The sequence below is a fragment of the Struthio camelus genome, chromosome 4 (assembly GCF_040807025.1).
Source record: "Struthio camelus isolate bStrCam1 chromosome 4, bStrCam1.hap1, whole genome shotgun sequence".
Taxonomy (NCBI): Eukaryota; Metazoa; Chordata; class Aves; order Struthioniformes; family Struthionidae; genus Struthio; species Struthio camelus.
In genome coordinates, this window is record NC_090945.1 from 7,295,003 (window position 1) to 7,314,957 (window position 19,955).

Sequence of the window (19,955 nt, forward strand, 5' to 3'; positions counted from 1 at the left end):
TTCCTAGTGCTGCAAGAGTTTCTGCTCTACCAATACTGCAAGAGCAAAACCAACTCATATAAATTGGATTATTCAGTCTTTGACAAGGTCATGTAATTTATCTCAAGGTAATGCAGTTTATCCTGCAAGGAATAGTTTCTCTGAACTTACAACCTAAAATTCCTAGGCTTCTCATCAGGTCACTCTTCAGACAGGGTAATCTCTTGATTCTTTTTTCAATGGGGATTTCAAACCACAAGAAATACAGTACTCTATATGCGAACCAGCGTGAACACTTCCTGCTTTGAAACAGCCCCTCTTTTGATGCCTTTAAATGACAAGCCTTGGTCCTGCCTCATCACACAGCTAATAAATAAGACCTCTGACTTCCTCTGAAGATGACCTGCTCCGGGCAAGGAAGGTGGGTCTCCAGGGTCATGCTAGGCAGAGAAATAATCTTATGTCACCTCCCTGCAGCATCAGTTGCATTCAGCTAGTGTGTGAAGAGCAGAACATGGTGACTCGGAGATGTACAGTAATTTCACCCCCGTTTCCCTGTACAGTACTCATCCATAACTCCTCTTTTCAATGCAGTGGGTTAGAGATATGTCTTCTTGGTATTGCTTTCCCCGCCACATTGCATCATTTGGATTTAAAATGCGTAATTACAGAGCAAATATCTAAACACTACTGGAGCGTTCAGGTGCTAACCAACATACCAAAAGTTAACCTCCCCCTGTACATATTTGTAGTAGAGACACAGGGGACTACCAGGCTGAACCTGTTTTTCATTTGCAGGTTTGCTAACGCCCCATGCGTTTACAGCACTGGGATGTCCAGTACAAGGCGCTCAGAGCTCCTGGCGGTACCAGACGTGGCTTCTCTCTCCTGTGGCCTCGCAGCCTCAGCAGAGCTGCTGGGAAATCTCCTCCCATCCACCAGGTATATTACAATGCATTGTGTGGGACTCCAACTAGCAGGTCCTTCCTGGAGGTACCTGGCATAACACAGGTCACACTCTCTACCGTGTAGCTATTTGTTGGATTGTAAACCCTGGCAGCTCTTGCCTGCCCTGTTCTAACTCCCTGTGTACATACAAACAGCCATGAGGTCCCGCTCTCAGCCTCTGCTCTGCTAGGTTAAAAAGCCAGTGTTCCTCTAGTCTCCACCTCTGCAGTGCAGACCTCCCCTTTTTGTTATCATAGGAGTAGCTTTTCTCCCGAAGATCCAGTGTGGATTTATTCTCCTTGAATACAGGCAACCACAACTGTAGAAAACACTTCACCAGTCTCTTGGGATAACTTTGGGAAGATGACTTCTGCTGTGGAATTTATCCAGTAAGGCTGGAACTGGGAAGAAGCAGCAGTGAGATGCCAGCAGGATATGGGCAACTTTCCCAATGTCCCACAAGACGTCAATGGCAAATTTGGGAACTGCACCGCAGCCCAGGGTTTAGGCCCAAAGACAAGAATGGATCAGGTAGACTGAACTGTTGCAGAACACGTGCCAACACACAGTATTTTCTTGGAAGCCCAAAGCTTTATTTGCTGTCATCAAGATGCTTCCTGACTCACCTCGGCTCTGAGATACTTGCATGCATGAAAGCCAGGTAGTTGTCTTTGAGCGAGCAAAGGATCTGAATGGCCACGTAGCAAATCTGTGTTGCAATGTTTATCCTCACCTAGAATTTAGGAGGCTGTCACAAGTTTTGTCAGGGGACTCTCCCCCTGTTAGGATGCCCAAGTGGTCACTTTGCAGCCAGATGGCACTTTCAAGATGTCAGCGTCCCTGGATACTTGCTGGAGGACCAATGCTAGCTTGAAGCCACCTCCTGAATCACGGCAACATTATTTTGTCTTTCAACTTTGGGGCTGTTGCTTAAAAATAGTCTCCCATTTATGTGCATGATCCATCCCTACCTCAAGCAAAGAAAGAGGAGCATGGGACACTCTGACTGCAAGGCAGCTTTCCTTAGTTGAGGGTTCATGTGAGTCAGTGGGTCTGTGTGCCTGCCCATGAGCACGCATGCCCATGATGGAGCCCCACTTGCCCCTATATCATCCATCTAGTGCTCCCACAAAAGGTACTGTCATTAGGCAAATACCAGCTACAGAGGTTAAGTCTGTCCGTGTCAAAGGAGAAACACAGCAATTATTCCAAAAGATGCATCCTTGTGGATGGATGCTCTCAAAACTACTTCAAGACAGATGGACCAGGCAGCTATGTTTAAGTGCACCAGTACTAAAATAATAACAGTGAGGGTTTTTTTTTGTTTTTGTTTTTGTTTAAGTCGTCAGTGGTGGTGCTCAGTTGAAATCTCACCAGCTCAGAAAACCTCTACAGATGCAGGAGAGGAGAGCAGCTGCCTGCCCTGTGTTCGGCTGGCACAGAATCTCCTAGGTACCAGATCTTTAAAAGCACAGCCCAAAATGTTACATGTTACCAAAGGGGCTGGAGCTGCTCTCTGCACAGTCACGCTCATGCCAGCAACCAACTTTAGATCATAGGAAATGGATTCCTTTCTTCCCCCTCTTCTCTGCAACCCACACTCTCCAATGGTACAAGCACGACCTCTGTCTTTAAAAATAAGTTATTTAATTCAAATTGACTTTTTTCAAGACAATAAAGTTTGAGGATGGAACTGTTCCTTCATTCTGCCAAAGAACAAACTTCAAAAAAAAAAAAAAACCTCCCCGGTGAATTAAAGCAGAGAAAGACTTGTTAGGTGAAAGTTTTTATTGCTACGTGCTCCCCAATACAACAAACAGGATCAGTAGTGTACACTTTTATGAAAGAGAAATTAGCTTGGTAGACAAGAAAGCAAAAAGGTACAAGGATTATCTACACCCATATTGTACGTATGTAGAAGATAAAGACAGAGAGAAAGACAATTTGACCTTGGGGAACTTCAAAGTAACCAACACACCCTCGTTGTCTGTTTGAGGCTCAGGGAATGGCTGTACAATCTACTGAACACTAATTTCTTTGACCCTCAGAAGCCTTGCAGAAAGGGAGCAGCAGGTCCTTCGAGGTGTCGAGTCAATGCTTTAGTGGGTTAGCTTATGCCCATGGCAATGCAAGATGTGTCCTGCATAGCATGACCCTATACTCCCCCGAACAGGATTAATCTACCTATGTTCTCATTTCCATTAAAGGTCTCCTGACAAAACAACTCATCCCGATTTAATTCTAGTGATCCTGCATAATCACTACGTCTGTTTCTTTCTAGATTTTAATCCATGGAGTCCTAATTTATTTGGCAGTATTTCAGTGCTATATATGCACTGCTCTTTTAAATGGGTCAATCACGAGGATTTTTGTATGGGGAAGCAAAAATTGCACATGAAACTTTAATAAGCTATATAGAACTTAGAGATGCCTGTAAGAAAAAATTGTCCTCGGATTTTTTTTTTTTTAAAAGATGATGATCAACAATTTCTCTACAGTAGTTTAGTTAGCTTAAATTTCTGTTCTATCCATATGCCATAGCATGTACAGGTATCTAATTACATCTCTCTCTTTTATCTTGGCAAAAAGAATAGTCAACTGCCCTTAGTGTAAATATTTAGTACATAAAATACTATCAAGAATTCCACTTTTAATAAATATCTTTAGTTCTCAGTCCTATATACAAGTACTTTACAGCAACACCCAGGAGAGAGTGGGATTGGGTAGACTGTGAACAAGATGGCTAGTGACATACATTCCTAGTACATGATTGCAGTCAGATGCATTGTGGTTGTGGAGATTTTGAGGTGAACCATGCTGAAAAATAAATATCTCTCCCACCTTTAAATCAATGCTTCCAGTAGGAAAAAGAAAAAAAAAAACAATCTATTTTAAGTCTTGCCACAGCTATTTCTTGTTAGTGCCTATTCTACCTCTGTGATGCTTTTTCAGCTTCAGAAAGAACAAGCATCATCTGGAAAACACAACTCATTTTTGTCTTGTGGACATTACAGTACTTACAGTATATACATGGTTTCCTACACTCGTCTGACCTCTTAGGCAAAAGGAGACTTAAGGGATGGCACTGCTACTCCAGAACGGAAGCAATGCCTGCTAAGTTGAGGCCGTGGGTGTCGCTGTTCATTGCACAGGCACAAGAAACCATTTTTCCAACCTGTGCCCGGCATTACGCTAAAATCTCTACACCTCCTCTCAGTGGGCAACACGTAGACTTGTGTCTTTCAGTTTACACTTTTTTGCCCTACTCCAGAAGAAAGCATCACATGGTCGATATTTAAAAAACCCTTTCCTAGTGTCAGCAGATGTAATTCCTAGGAAAATGGAACTCCTCCTTTTATGCTAATGCTGCTTTAAAAATCAACTCATGGAATGTAAATAAGGCAGTACTCAATGGCAGGCACCTAGCAATTGTACAGAAATGTAACCTAGGTAAACAGTTGTCTGACAGCACAAAACTCTTAAAAATAATACTGATCTTCTGCAATATACAGTATGTACACAACAGCTGCAAATTTGCTCATACAATATCCGTTTCTAGAGATAAATTAGCAAAACAAGTCTTATGGATTCCGTTGTTCCATTGCAAAAGTATTCTGTAAAGTTGTAAACGTCTGGTACCTCTTGTGGTGGGGTATTTTCGACACGTGAGCGTCTGAAAATAAAAACCATGAGGTGAGTGCTGAGGTGAAGGCCGCTTTTCCCTACTAGAGCTTGACTGACGCCCTCAGCAAGTTTTGCTCACTGTTAGGACTATTCTTTGGTGCTTTCCTCCAATGCATTCCAAGTAACCAGATAACCACGGGTGGGAGGAGGACGGGAGCAACTCTAAAGTGAACCAGCACTTCTTGTTCTTTGTTATTTACAAGGAGAATGACCTTTCCTGCTTGGGGAAAGCAGCATGCACCATAGTGTCCAGAAGTAAAGAAATCAAAGCCCAACAGACCCTCTTTCCGTTACTCTCCTCCCTGTGGCATTCATGTTCCTCTTTCCACACTGGAAGACCTCGAAGGCCATCTCTTGTCTCCATGCTTCTCACTCTGCCTTGAGGTTCTCGAGGGAGAAAGAGCACCTGCTGCAGTGTTCCTAGTTGGCCCCACAGGAACAGCTGCTGCCAAAGCCTGGCCTTGACGAGCACTGAGACTGCTGCTGTTGGCAGGTGGCTGGTGAGGCAATGCAAACAGCCTAGAAGTCTTGCTTGCCGGACGAGCTCTCCCTTGCGGAAACTCAGCACCCTTGGGCTCGGTGTTTGACAGGGAGGTGGGCGCAGCTGCCTCCTCCTCTGCAAAGGGAAGCCTGCCCAGAGAACTTCTCCCAGGCAGGAGCCCAGCGTAGTGGGGCACTGAAGATGTCGGCATCGCCAAAGCCCTAGGCAGACGGCTTTGATCAAACATCACTTCCTCTTCAGTTTCAGCAGCTTCCGTAAGGAAGGGCGGTGGGAGGGTGCTGCTGCGCTTGCCGCAGGACTCGCAGCACAACTTCTTGTAGCCAGGGATGGAACAGTAACGTGCAAGCACTTCCATTTGACAGAAGATAGATTTGTCTCCCATACAGGGCTCATCTGCAAAACAAACGCAATGCTGATTTTAAACCCAGGGAGGACACAGACGTGCCTGGACAGCGTTTCGATGGGCACTGAACGTCCTGAGCCTACGTTTTCACAATGACAGACCCCTCTGGATATGCAGCCTGAAACGCCTGATCCCCTGAAAGAACACCCCAGCCCCTTTGCACAAGCCCTAGTTGGGAACCACAAAATCACCAGTCACTTTTAAAGTGTTGGCTCCTCTGCCCGCCAGAAGGGAAGAGGTGTGGAAAGGGCCACACGTTTTACGTTTGCCAAGGGCCACAGACAGCAACATGCCAGACTTGCCAACTGCCAAGCAAGAGGTAGTCCCTTCTAGCTTGAGGACATCATCTGTCAACAACATTAAAAACAATTACATCTTTCCTTAAAGAAAGTAACTCCCAGGCAATATCTCTCAAAGATGCCTCTGAAACGCTCTTTTAAAAAGAAGAAGTTATAGTTGCATAAAATACATTTCTGAGGTCTTCGGTGACCTAAACGTAATGGGAAAGCTGAGGAAAAGCTTGTAACACATCGATCAGCCCTGAGATCCCTTCCAGTTAAGTGTGTGGGATGCTTTTCAGGCAAGGAAAGGTTCTTCAAGATGTCAAAGATGTCTCAGAGATCTCCAAAACGACCAAGTTTCTTAGCGCATTTGCTGGATATTGGTTCCACAAACAGAGAGGCAATGCTCACAGTGGATACAACCAGCAAAGAGGAAAGCAGCAACACAAGAAGCCAGAGGAAAATGAAGGCGGGTGTTATATTGAGCGGAGCGCATATTGGCACATTCTCCCATTCACCTTCGGAGTACGACCAGTCACACGAGCCAAATTGTAAGTTTTACTGTCAGCAGGACTGGGAAAAACGTCAAAAGCTTCCAACACTCAGGAATAGCTGGCACTTCCAAGAATTTAGGTTCTGTGAGGCAATGTGAGTTTCAATTAAAACCTCACTCTCCTTTCATAGAAAAAAGCCAAATTCTTCCTCAGTTTAGGCCTCAGCACAGCTGTGGCAAGGCACAGGTGAAGGTAGGAGGTTAGCTCCAGGCATTCCAAATAACTCTGCTACTGTGGAGATTCAAATCAAGAGAATTAATATTTCCTTACTTCTCCTCCTGTCTGGGTCTAACCCATCCCACTGCTCATTTACACTGTTCCTTCTCTGCACAGTTCAGAATTTCACATGCCTTGTGCTGCATGAAAACCCAGCAGAATAATGCAGGCTAGGAGGCACCTCAGGAGGTCAGCTGGTCCGGCCTCCTGCTCGCAGCAGGGTCAACATGCATTCACACCAGCATGCTGTTGCTTTGAAGTCAGGGCATCTGTAGGCAGAAAGGCCGAAGTAATTGCCTTCCCACAGATGTCTACCGGCACCCTCAAAACAGACCACTCGTTCCAGCACTGTGCACCACCCAGACCTGTCTGCCTCCCTTGCAGGACTCAGCCCTGTGACCCAAACTCGGAGAAACACGGTGCATTTGAGGCTCTCCTCCATCTCCTGAACTGGGTGCTCCCACCTTGGGAAGGGGCCAGAATTAGACCAAGAACGTACAAATGCGTAACACTTCCCCGGAGAGAAAACCAGCAAGGGAGGGCAAATGAGTTGCTTGGTTCCTCCAATAACTATTCAAATACTCTGGGGAGAGAGCAGCAGGAAGTTTCCAGTAGCAGAATTTTCCTAAGATATCCCAGTTTACTTGAAATGGTCTTGATGCATTTGACTTCAATGGAAGGAGGACAAATTATCAGGTAAAAAGCCAAAAGCTAACCCAAACTATTGAGCTCTGTTCCACGTCTACTTCTGCATTCACAGCTAGTACTTATGTAGTCAACCTTTTAATGAGCAACAGATGGCTTGTAACACCACTTAGTAAAGTCTGAAATTCAATTAGCTTTCTGTACTGTGATGTTTTTTCACCTGGGTACTGATGCTACCTCACCACATGTCAGCAGTATGTTAGGTAACCGAGTTGTCTGTCCTATTTTAAAAAATGAACTCGAGTCAGTGTCATCCCTCAGTCAGTGTCAATCGGCCCAATTGCACTGAACTCTGTAAAATTACCCATACTTGCATCAGTGGGGTTGCGGGTCACTGTTTATAAAGAGAAAATTATATGACTGTGGCATGCAATATAAACATTTTCCTTGCTCCTCATCCTGATGTGCTGCTTTGGAGAGCGGTTTACTGGCTCTTGGCAAAGCTAGCATTAAATCTGCAGCTTTGCATGGCAATATACGTAGCCCATGAAGGTAACATAAAACTATTTTCCGCAGGAATTCAGCACGGGAAATTCAAGGGCTAGATTCATCATTCCTCTAAACTAGAACAGCTAATACTGAAACCCAAATCTTTGCATCTCTTTATTAGTGCATCATATATAGGCCCATCATTATGCTTTCATGTTAAACACCGGATTTGGACAATTATGGCAGTCATCTAGTTCAGTACACACTGTGCTTTCTATCAGTATGTACCTCAAAGTAAATAATACTACCTAAAGCGACAAACCATTCAAAACAGAAAGTACCTAGCAATTCTTTTGCCTTGCCACAGGGACAAATGCACTTTATTTGGTCCTGTTCTCTCGTGGTTCATTTTTCTGAGAACAGTTCCCGATGATACAGATTTCATGACTCAAATAGAGAGGGCAAAGGCTGGGTTTTGTATTTATCTACATTCCGGAGATTCAGCAAGTACAATCTGGGAACTGAATACTCACGTAATCCCTTCTTTTTATTTTTTAGGTTAATTCTGCACAACCTGGTCAACCATTTCCTACTGAGTATGCAAGTGCTTGTATTATTGAGTATGTAAGTGCTTGTATCCTTCTGCTGACGTTCAGGGTGAAAATTCTCCTTCTCACAATTCGTTACTTGCTTGGCGGTAACTAAGAGTAGAAGACCTAAGGAAGCATACCGGTTCCCTGGGGCATCTTTCGAAGATGCTAGATTACTAGAAGCAATTTTAAATTAACCCCCACATTGTCCTGCTAGATTTTAGGGTTGCTACAGCTCTTACAAAAGGTATCACTGTAACTTTACGTTACTTGGTGACAGCATCCCGCTGAAAAATCTTGCTTTGAGCTAAAACTTGGTATTTGTGGACTAAAATTTAAAGCAACAGGTGAGTATTTCTTCATCCGGTGTCATGTGTTGCAAAGGCGGGATATCTCACATAAAGACTTTGGCAACCATCTATTCTCTACGGGTTCTTATGTAAAGCCCATCAGTCTAACTAAGTACCACACAATCCATTCTTCTCATCCGGGACAGATGAGAACAGAAATCTGACAGTAACATCTCCACAGGCATAGAAACTTGACTGCAGCTCAGATGATTGCTCCGGGCCTGAAGGATAAAATTCTGCCTCGCCTTTTTCTTCTAGTCACAGGTACATACAAAATTTAAGTGACATATCTATGGGAGGTGCCCTTGTTTTTCCACATTACAAGACTCAGCTCCACTGAGGCACATTGTGGAAGAGCTGGCGGCTCTTCTCCCATATGCAGACAGGTCACTCACTGTATTTGTGAAACGGAAGAGAAATACCAATGTACCTTCTAGCACCATAGAAATCACACCAACTGTGGCAAACGTTCATGACAACTCCATCAAGATTGAACTCTCAGCAGTCTTGCATTTCTATAACACATAATTCAGCCCAAAGCACCTGAGACAGACTAATGTTTTGCTAAGTCTAACGCCCTAAACATCAATATAGTCATTAGGGCTATACAGATCGAAAAATAAAGAAATGCCACACATCACCAGGCATTAAGAGTTCATGTAGATAAATCTTACAGAAGACTATCTATATTTTAATTATATGCCCCCAAAGCATACAGAATGCTGTAGAAACCACAAGGGTGGTGAAAAAGAGAGACTATTTGGCCTGAAAGAACACTGTCAAACAACTCAGGGCAAAGCTTGAAAATCCCAACGCTTGGTGAAAGTGATGGCCCAAATCCCTGAAGAGAGCAGAGAGGTTTGTGCTCAAAGAGAAGAGTCAAGCGTTTGCATGGCCAAGGAGCAGAAGCCTTGGGGACCCAGGTGGTTTTGTCAAAGGCAGGCAGGGCTTGGCTGGATGTTGCTGCCTCTGCCCTACTAGTCCACAGCATTTTCCTACAGTTTGGGCTGTGCTGTATGTGTGCTGCGGCAAGGCCAAACAGATCTGTGCGCTTTCCTAGCCATTCTTTCTTTTGTGTGTGTGTTTTTGTTGCTGTTGTTTTTTTTTAATAGTTGTTGCCATGCGTACTCTTCTCAGGAAACGTACCTGGGTTTCAGAAGCCTGTTAGGCATCCCCATTATCTACATGAGACCATAGAAATCCTTCATTCCCTGGGGCATACAAGAGCGGGTGCATTTTAAGCCTCCACAAAAATAAAAATACAAAGAGTATGAACTGATGTGATCCAGCTGGCATTTGTAGAGGGCCTGTACAAGGCCATCTATTGCTTAGATCCTATGCAAGTGGATCCTAGGTCATATAGGTCAGCAGCATTTGGCTCTGACTGCTCGCGGTGAGAGACGCACAGTATTCTCACAAGCAGAAAAAAGACTGTGCGATGCTTAATTTTGGAAGGCAGGAATTTAACGCTGGCTATTCAAGAAGATCCCAGCTGCTATTTAAAGCAGATAAGCACAAGATCCAAACTTTATCTGAAGAGCCATTGCAAGATGTAGCCTAATTCCTTTAGTTTGGGGAATATTTTGATCACCAGCAAAAAATCACTCCCCAACAGACAGAACATTTTAAATCCTGTACTTGTTTGTAAAGTCAGAGAGAGTGATTTGCTCCCACCTAGTGGGTAAACTACTTAGAAAATGCTTCTTGTTCCCGGAATTGTTTTCTGCTCTGAGTTTTTCCACTGGCAGCAGCAGAAGACAAATACCAGCAAAGCAAACACCTTTCCCAGACTTGTGGCAAGCAGAGTTCGAGTCACTCTGTGGGAAAAGACCCTGCACCCCCTTAGGACACTAACTCTGTATCTTCCACCAGTGGTCTGAGTGTTAGAACTGTCAGCAGGGATCTAAAAGACAAATAAACCCCCAAACTAAGGGAGTCATGGGCCCAAAGGAAGAAAGACTTTACCGTCACAAAATGATTAACAATCTGTCGGAAGAAGTTCCATGAGAATAATGTAATGAGATTCTCAGGAACCTTATTCATGCCCTTCCTCCCTCCCCCCCGCCCCCAGCCTCAATTGCCAGGCTTGTAAACTTTTCTTGGGATTTAAAGGGTCTACTTGGGTCAGCCCTCACTTCTAACACCGAGTTTGGCTTGACTGAACAAGAGGGCACATCTACCTGGAAACAAAAGCAGGGAGGTCGCTCATGAACGGTATATTTTCTAGCATGCAAGGTGTGAACAATGTTGTGTGGTTGTCACCTGACAGTGTCATCACTTCAAAAGGCAAGTACAGTATCAGTTTGGTATGTACCATACCTCTTCCCAGACATAGGCTCTGCCTTGTTTCGGAAACCTGTACGCATTAGCACAGAAAGTTTACCAGGTAGAACTAAAGCTGCAGGTCAGATTCAAGACAGGTCGTTTAATGTTCCTTGGCACAAGATCGCTAACGTCTCTACCCAGCACATGATGAGCGCTAGACATGCTGCTCCGAGAAAGGAACTGCTACCCTCATCTGCTGCAGTCATTTTCAGATGTTTTCTTACCGTTGCAAGGAGTGAGTTTACAACCCCTCACTGATTCTGGCTTTTCTCCATCACACCGGTCACCAGCACGGCATATGATCTGCCGGGTCTCGGTTCCTTCCCCGCAGGTCACAGAACACTGTGGAACAGACACAAGACAATTCAGGACACTCAGCAGTCCCAGCAACGTGCACAAGTTAGGTGTCTAAAAGAGCCCAAGGTTGCCTTTCAGGTCAGGCTATACATTCCAGCAGTCTGTTTTGTAAGCAGGCTTCGGTGAGGGTCGACACTCTGGACAAATACGCAGAGGAGGAGGATGGTATTCTCCCTGGTTCCTGATTTCTGTAAGGTTAAATTTATTATAAGAACCTATGAACGTTGCTACTTATTCTTCCTGTAGTTGATTCCTGATCTGGACAGCGTAACATAAAGAACATATAAGAACACAGAAAACTCAGCGTCCACAAGTTACTTCCCTGGGCTATAGTGTTCTGCTCTTTATTCCTGTCATCCTAACAACATTAACACTTGCGGAAACACTCTGGGATTCCACTGCAGTACAAGTTGGGAAAAAATGTTATGCTCTCCTCAGAAGCAGGGAAATGAAGAGTTGGCAACTTTATTTGGAGAAAAACAAACAAAACCTCAACCTTTGTTTTGCAGGATTTTCTCTCTCCTGTGTTGACTCTTTTCTGTGTTGGTTTCTAGAAAGTCGGGAGAGCTGTAGCAGCCCTTCAAGTTGGAAGGCCCCGTCTGTTGCGGATTTTAAGGTTTTAGAGTACTCTGAGCAATGGAGTCAGCCCAGGCACAGCACTGGCATCAGAGGCACGAGATGTTAGCAAAGGTACGTTACTCACTCACTGCTGAGGACATGGGAAATACTTGACTGCTGCTTGCCCACCTCAGACCAGGGTCCAGCTTTCCACTGCGCAGGGCACGGTACTCGGTTGCACGGCCTGCGGCTCTCAGGGCGATCTCCACTACAGTACTTGAAATGCACAGAGCGGTTTGCACCATCATGAAGGGGCTGAATGCAACGCACAGTGCGGAGCTGGTAGCCAGAATTCCCACAGGTTTTTGTGCAGTATTCCCACTCATCTGCTACCCAGCTGGGAAGTAGAAAGGAATAACAGGCCATCACAACCTTCACCTAGGATCTAAAGCGCTGCTTTCTCAGGCAGGCCTTAGCAGAAGATTGTTTGTGATGAAATCCCTCCATACGATCAGTAACCATTCTTCTAAAGGTAGAAGAAACCAGGGACTCCACTCGAGAAACCTACCAGGAGCCCCCCACACCCGGCTCGGTTTAACTTGCACACCTACCACAAGCAGCAATCAGTGATACTTGTATGCGAAACATACTTACAGAGGCTGTGTGCATTCTTGAAGATTGCACATTCTCCGAATGGGCTTTGGCTTTTTGCTGGCTTCACAGAAGCTGCGATGAACCATTTTGTTATCACTTTTCCGGCGGCACCCATATTTGGTATACTGGAATCCTGGGAAATATTTCAGAAAAATCAGGGGGAAAATGCTGCTGCTGTTGGCGTTTTGGGCTTAAAGACAAGTTTCATGGACTCTTTTAGGGTTTTGTGAAAGATCTTTCATGAAAGCCTGGTATTTATGAAAGATATTCGCTGGTATTTAAACCCGCTCGCAGCTTGTTCAATGGTCAGGCATAACATGCGTGCAGAGTGCTCTAAACTGGGGATGCTCTTTAAAATATGGCACTGTGATAGGTTTGGAAGGCGAGAAGGGACCGTTAGGATCCTGTAGTCTAACCTCTGCATCGCACACACAATCACGGCACAGGGAGAGGAGAAAATACTTCCTTAGCATCAAGCAGTATGTCACTGGTTAACCTGGGAAGGAACCCACATCCAAAGTCTCCTTTTGGTTGTGCCAGCCCCAGATCACATCACCTACTCCATGGCTGGACGCAAGAGTTAGAGTTGCTCTGACATTTACAGAGCCCAGTCTCTGTGTAAGTAGCAATACGCATGCCACAGGCAAACTCTCTACTTCCAAACTGGGTTTGGGTGCTGAATTTAGGCACCTCAAAAGGATTTTTCCTTCCTAGGACGGAAGCGCAACACTTTTGAATAATGAGACACTTAGCTATTTTAAGCTTGGGCACCCCAAATAACAAGCTACTCTTAAACAAGGAAGCCCACGCTTTCTAAAGCATTCCTTTCTCCCAAGTTTTACTTTTCTACTTTTGATAATTTGCCCTTCCTCACTAGAAGCTGTTGCATCGTCTGTTTACCTCCACCGCAGGGTTTGGAGCACTGGGACCAACTCTTTAGCGCCCACTCAAAAGTATCTATTTCCTCCTGTAGGACGTTGTTGCTGTTGATAGTTGGTACTGAATCCTCGTGAATGATGTATTTGTAAGTCAGACTAGATCTCGTGTCGTTCTCCCGAGGAATGATCTATTAATAATGAAATGTAAACAGTAGCACAGTACCAAAGCTATAATTTATTCCTTTGCAGAGTAAAGAAACCAAGGCCCGGTTCTTGGGGAAAATGTGGAAACTGCTAGTTAACTAACTGGAAGAAAAAAAAATCTTCATCTTCACCATCAGAACTAACAGTATTAAGATCAACACATTGATAAACGCAGCTATGTAAAATCAGATACCTTACTAGAATAGGATTCTGACCTGGCCATGGTGGACACCACCATCTGGGATGGAAGGATGGCGTGGCCCAGTAATATACTTGGCTGGAGAGCAGGGTTGGTCTCAAACACGGTTTGACCTGGAGCCTGCTCCAGTGTCATTTTTGGTCCTCTGACGGTGTCCCACTGATGTCAGGCAACACCAGATTGGGCTTACGACTGACACATTACCGCTGCGTGAACGGGCAGCAGTTTATGAGGCTATTTCCACACTATTCCACACAACAGTATGGAAACACTATTGCCTGGAACACTAAACATGGCAGTAGGGATATAGTCTCAACACCATTTTCCTTTAGCAGCTAGTGCAAAAAGAGCCTCAGTCTGTGAGCTATCTCCCCTGCGCGCATCTTTCAGAGAGGCATTACACAACAATGTTTTATCTCAGCACAAACTCCACCCTGGCCGTGCGCTTTCATTAAAGACCAAACCACCGACTCCCCACCGTTTGGCATATAACCTACCAGCACAACCACTGCGTCGTGCAAGGGTCCGTCCGTGTGGAGAGTTTCTATGTCATCTTCTATGTTGTATTCCCACTCCACGCCCAGGTCGATGAAAGATCGGGATCTGGCTTCCTCCCCTTTTCCGTTCAGAATATAGTGTCCTGTAGCCTGGTTCTTAATTGCTAAAAGGAGTGCAAAGAGTGGCTGTCGTGCCTCCCATCACATCATCTGCAATCATGGGGGCTTTACGTGAAACGTGACAGGAGATATTCTAGAAAGACTTGCAACAAACCGCTGGCAAGTGCTGTAGATGCATCGGCTTGGAGGAAGGCCCCAGGCCCCAAGGCCATCTCATGGGGCCACCACATTCCAGTCGGAAAACAGATGCAGTCAAATACTCGATTCACTTTTGTACCTCCTTATGCATACGACTTAGATAGAGAAACAGAGCTAGCGATGGATTTAAGTACCTCTTCAAACGTAACATGCACATTTCTCACATTAGCTGAGTTCCCAAGAAGCACAGAGAGTAACAAGGAACTCGGTTAGAATCGCCCATCTTCCCGATTGGCATAAGACCAAAACCAGTATTACTGGGAAGGCCTACTAGTAGAACAGAGGCCTCACTGACCTAGAAGTACATTTTTTCCATCACATGTTTCATTTGCTTTAGTGTAGATACGTACGTATCAGATTCTAAAATGAGCAAGCAAAGAGCTGAGGCATTTAAACACCTGAGGAACCACTTGGTCTTTGGTTCCGGCAACTTGACAGTCATGTACTGTGGGGACTACTACTATGCTCTGCTTACAAGCCAATGTATTAGAAACCTGAAAGATGACTGTCATTGTTTCTTACACCACTTTTTGAGGTCTGCAGTACCTAGCTGGGAGCTCGATGAAGCCACTTACTGCCAAGGCAAACTGTGCTGCTCTGAAAGTTACTCTCAGGCTATGCTTAGTCCAAACGAGGCTCTTGTACCTCCCAGCCAAGAGTTCCCCTCTTGACACTGAAGCCATTTTTCCTTTCTTTTTTCCCCCTCTATTCCCACTTTTTAAAATAACTAATTTAAGTCTTCCTGAAGAGTTTACATCTCAGATGCCGCCGTAGCGCAGAAGGAGTTGACTAAAAGCCTGTTGAAATCCATGGAAAATATCATCCCTCCGGTGTGAACTAAAAATCCCTTAAACACGACAAAGTGGTAAGTAGCAAGATACAAACCGCTTGACAATCAGATGAATCGCCCTACACAAGAAAAATCCCAAATGAAATGCACTGCAGAATATACCACAAGTTCCCCAGTCTTCTTTCCAATAAAAAAGTTGTTGCTCACAATCCATAGCAGATAAGTAAACATATGGGACTGGAGTCACAATAAGAGTAGACAAGAGTTCTTACCCTGGCAATGCCAGTTTAAACATGAGTGATCACAATCCTTTTTTTAGTAAACATGCAAATCGAGGTCAGTTTCAAATTTTGAAGAATTCAGATGAGAAGTAAATACTTGATGGTTAAGCTTCTGCTGTAGGACTCAGTCCTTAACATGCAATTCTAAAAGCCTAAATTCTACACTCGGGACCTTAATTTGGTTATCTCCTTTCTCAGGTTCTCCTGCATGACTGTCCTGTGCCTTCCATCATGCTTCTAGACCAAACCTGAGGAGAGAAGCACTTACCAAGAAAGTGAGGAGAAGCCTCGTCTTCTTGGATAAACACATGTCGAGCACCAGGAGGGATATCAAACATCTTAAGGTACCCTTTGGCATGTGTAGTAGTCAATGGAGAAAGCAGAGAAGGAAAGAAAAAGTCATAGCTGTGGTTAGTAGCAGACTACTTTATCCAGCTCCTACTTGCAGAAGAGGGCATCCATCAGCTGAGCAGCAGTGTCAGAAAGAAACCGACCAAATAGTTTTGTAACATACTGGACTGCACTTCCTTTTGCTTTGTTCTCTTTCAGAGAGAAAAGAGAAAGCGGTTACAAATCTATTTGTCATGTGACTGACTACACTGGTAGAGGCCCTATCAATTAACAATTCAGGCAAAAGACAGGAATATGTTTCCTATGCTTCTCAGCATATATGGGAGTGAAAAAAAAAAGGCTTCCTGATAATTTCTCCACAGTACCCATCAGCCTGGCTGTTGGAGATGAGTTTCCTTGCTGTCCTGTTAGATGCTAATGTCTTGCATGTGTCTGCTTACTTCTAAAACATCAAAGATTCTGGACAAAGGCCGATGTAGTACGTACAGAGTAAATTGTTGCTACAGATCAGGAAGGGCTTGTCTCCATGGAAGGTAACCCAACCTGTCTCTAGCTGGCAATGTAAAACGCACCAGTTAACATCATTAGTGCTGAGATGAAAAGGCTGAATACAACTCTCTACAGCTAAGAGTAAAAAAGTGTTCCCAAAGGAAACAATTTCTATTGGAGATTTTCATTATTTACCAGTCCAAACCACAATTAATGACTGCAGCCTTCAGTAAGTAGTATTGTCGTTAGGAAGACTAAAATCCCTCCTGAGGACCTGCCAACAGGTGCTTTTAAATCACATTTTAGGAGCGAGCTGCAAGAGCACAGAAGTGGTTGATTTTAATTGACTGTAAGGATGTAAAACTGGAAAAGTGTATGGTATTTTCATGCTTCTGTATTTTTCCCTTTCACGCATGCGTATTTAAAAGAAATCTCCTTGGATCGACTTTTTTAAAGAGTATTTCATATGGATAAGTTCCTCTTTGTTTTGCAGTCTGCTATATAATCTTTCTAAGTGAAAGCTACGTAATCCTGTCCTGCTATAGAAGCAGCGTAGATGTGACCAAATTGGAAGTGTCTGTACATTGCAAACACACGACGTAGCATGTAACTAATTCTGTTTCGTCCTGGGGATTCTGGGACTAAGCGGTGCATGTATCGGGTATCACGTATCTGGCAAACTGCAGCTCCTTGGAAAATCAAAAGGAAGAGAATGACGAGCTCCAAATATGTAAAATCCCGCTTCTGGCTGATGCGTGGCTGCACAAGAAGCATTTGCCAATCTCTGTACTGCCCATCTCTCAAGCATATGAAACATAACGCTTTTGCCTGGTTTGGTGTTATCTGTCAACGACTAGGTGGAGAGGAGAACTGCGGCGAGAACTCTCCAGTTGCCATGGATGCCTCTCTTTCTGCAAGCACTTGAAACTTACCCAGAATATTTTTAGACTCCTTTGTTTCAGAAAGGGAAATATTGCGAGCTCCTTTGGGCAATGTAAATGCTCCTCTTGTCTTCCCTTAAATAGAACATCTGTAATTAGTGTTATGGGAGAAAAGTCTTGTTATTTCATTGACTAAATTGTGCGCCAGATGTGCTTTACAAATGTAATGTATAAATTACGTTACATGCTCAAATACATTTAAATACTATTAGACACATCTAGCAACTTTTAAGAGTCAATGAAAGTTAGACCAGGAGGTAGGTGATTTTAAGCTGGATACTTGCAGATTGCATTTTCCAGAAACTTGAATTCTTTTTGGCACCTCTTGCTTAAATGTTTCCCTGTTGGAAGAGGTCAATTAGTCTTTTTCATGGCTAGATCGTCAAAGTTACTGTAAAACAATTTAACATTTCATCAACACACATCTTTTGGAAATAAGTGGCTGATTAACAGCAGTCTTCCCTGAACTATCTCCTCGCACTGCCTGCCACTCTGCATTGTCGTGCTTTCCAGACACTGACGATACTGCGAAAACGCCAGCCTGAACACTGTTGCCCCATAAGACAACGCAGGGGTCCTCAGTGGTGCACGCGCAGAAGTGTGGAGCCAGAACATGACGTGGTCATTAGCACAGTTTGCCCTCTGCTGGCCTCTGTTTTGCCCTCTTCATTTCTCAGGAAGTCAGCCAAACCACAAGCATGGGCACTATCACGCCTGCCAGCTATGGGCTATGAACCACTCCCGCGGCAAGCGGAAACTAACCTCCGGTAGAAAAAGCTCTTCTTGGACTGGGGTACAAAGTTGTTACATGGACATTCCCTCTGCCTCCCAAATTATAAGCATTTTTTAGGGAAAAGATCAGAAACACTCTCAGGAGACTGAGCGCTTGTTTCTGCTGATTACAGTTTTACGTCAGAAAAGCACAGTAACTGCCCGCTCCAGAAATACACAGGGCTATTATGAGGCTCAAGTGGTTGTCTAAAGTCCATTAAAGGCAAGGTTTGAGTGACTGCTGCGTTATTCCATCCTCAACACATCCTCCTCAGGAGAACCATCCCCTTCAGAAAGGAGACGTAAACAGCAATTTTTACTGTTGTGTGTTTCGTAAGCATTTTCTGAAGCCTACGATTTTGTAACAGTTCTTTCTCTACTGCCTCTGATAATCAGGAGGAGTACAATTTTCCAGCTGGCTTATGGTAATTAAGAAGTATTTGCAGCAGAATCTTTTATGTATTTTATTTCCAGTCACACATCCACTTACTTTTTGTCTAAGTTTAGTTTGTCTACTCGCTTACTGACCAATTCAATTAATATTACAGTTCATCTTGCTTCATGGCAGCAATTGCTAGCGTTTAAACTGTTAAGACAGAGATTCACTACACCGGTTGCTAAGCCTTTCCCTGCTCTATCCGAAAACACTTTGTGCTATAGACCAAATGCTGCCGGAATAGCAGTGTTCTCCATCACACAGGAGATGCGTATCCGTGAGTAGCTTCCCTAGAGTAAAATCAAAGCAATATAGGAAAGCCTTAAAAGGCCAAATATATTCAGCAAAATATACAAGATAATGCTGCCCAGGCTCAACAAATAACTGACTAAACAGAAATTGTTGAAGAAGTCCAAGGAGTTCTTCAATTATTTTTAACATAAAACGTGTTGTAAAATACCCCAGAGCAGTTTGAAAACGTTAACCGTGCCTGCCGTTCTTGTTTTTGAGCTAACAGGACGCTATCATACACTCGATTTCATGTCAGTCGCACAGCTTCAAAGAGATGAGAAATGAGGACTCTTACCAACACATTTTTATACTGGGTTCAGAATTAAGCTGGACTTATGTCTTCACTGTGTATTTGACTAAAGGGCTGTAATCTGCGAATAAGCATCGTACAAGACCTATGTGACATGAGCATCCAGGTCTCTAGATGCACAGAAATGCAGACTTCCACTTCACAACTCTTCCATGAGTTGAGATTTCCGAGAGAAACTTGTGAAAAGCTTAAACTCTTAAGGGAGAAACAAGCGTTTCCTCTAGTCCTCCTAGAGATAAACGGGTGCTACTACTCTTAGTGTCAGGTGAAGCGCCTCAATTTCTTCTGCATTTCACTGGCAGAAGAACAGGCTGTTTCTGTTGAGCATAACTTGATGTATCGCCACTGACCACAGACATTGGCTGACTGGGCTTCAGCAGGTACAAAGAACAACTAAACACACTCTGCAGAGTGAGTATTTCTGGCTACGCTAGACTTAGCGCAAGCTTTCTTCTGAGACGTCCTTTGAAAGACCAAAACATTACAGTCTTATTAAATAAAAGATGTAATTTATCAAGAACTGCACTAGTTGTACACGTAATCCTGCAACTTTGCTTTCAATATCCTAAAATAGGTTGCATCGCTGATCAGAATGCAAAAGCCCTAGCTAGGACAGAAACACCAGAGACAACAGAGACCATATCCAGAGGCATGAAAATGCTCT

At 44.1% G+C, this 19,955-nt stretch overlaps 1 protein-coding gene across 3 annotated transcripts in view; it reads right to left on the minus strand.

The window, feature by feature from the left end:
- Positions 1–2,561: 2,561 nt before the first annotated feature.
- The window catches only part of ADAMTS3 (ADAM metallopeptidase with thrombospondin type 1 motif 3), a 140,588-nt gene continuing 123,194 nt past the window's right edge, over positions 2,562–19,955 (minus strand). For all 3 annotated transcript variants that reach the window (XM_009683831.2, XM_068941297.1, XM_009683832.2), the window contains 7 exons: positions 15,971–16,051; positions 14,314–14,477; positions 13,436–13,601; positions 12,536–12,668; positions 12,071–12,278; positions 11,191–11,308; positions 2,562–5,506 (listed from right to left, as the gene is read on the minus strand). In XM_009683831.2, the coding sequence (XP_009682126.2) occupies positions 4,923–5,506; positions 11,191–11,308; positions 12,071–12,278; positions 12,536–12,668; positions 13,436–13,601; positions 14,314–14,477; positions 15,971–16,051 (1,454 nt within the window). In that variant the 3' untranslated portion in view covers positions 2,562–4,922. The remainder of the gene's footprint in view (positions 5,507–11,190; positions 11,309–12,070; positions 12,279–12,535; positions 12,669–13,435; positions 13,602–14,313; positions 14,478–15,970; positions 16,052–19,955) is intronic.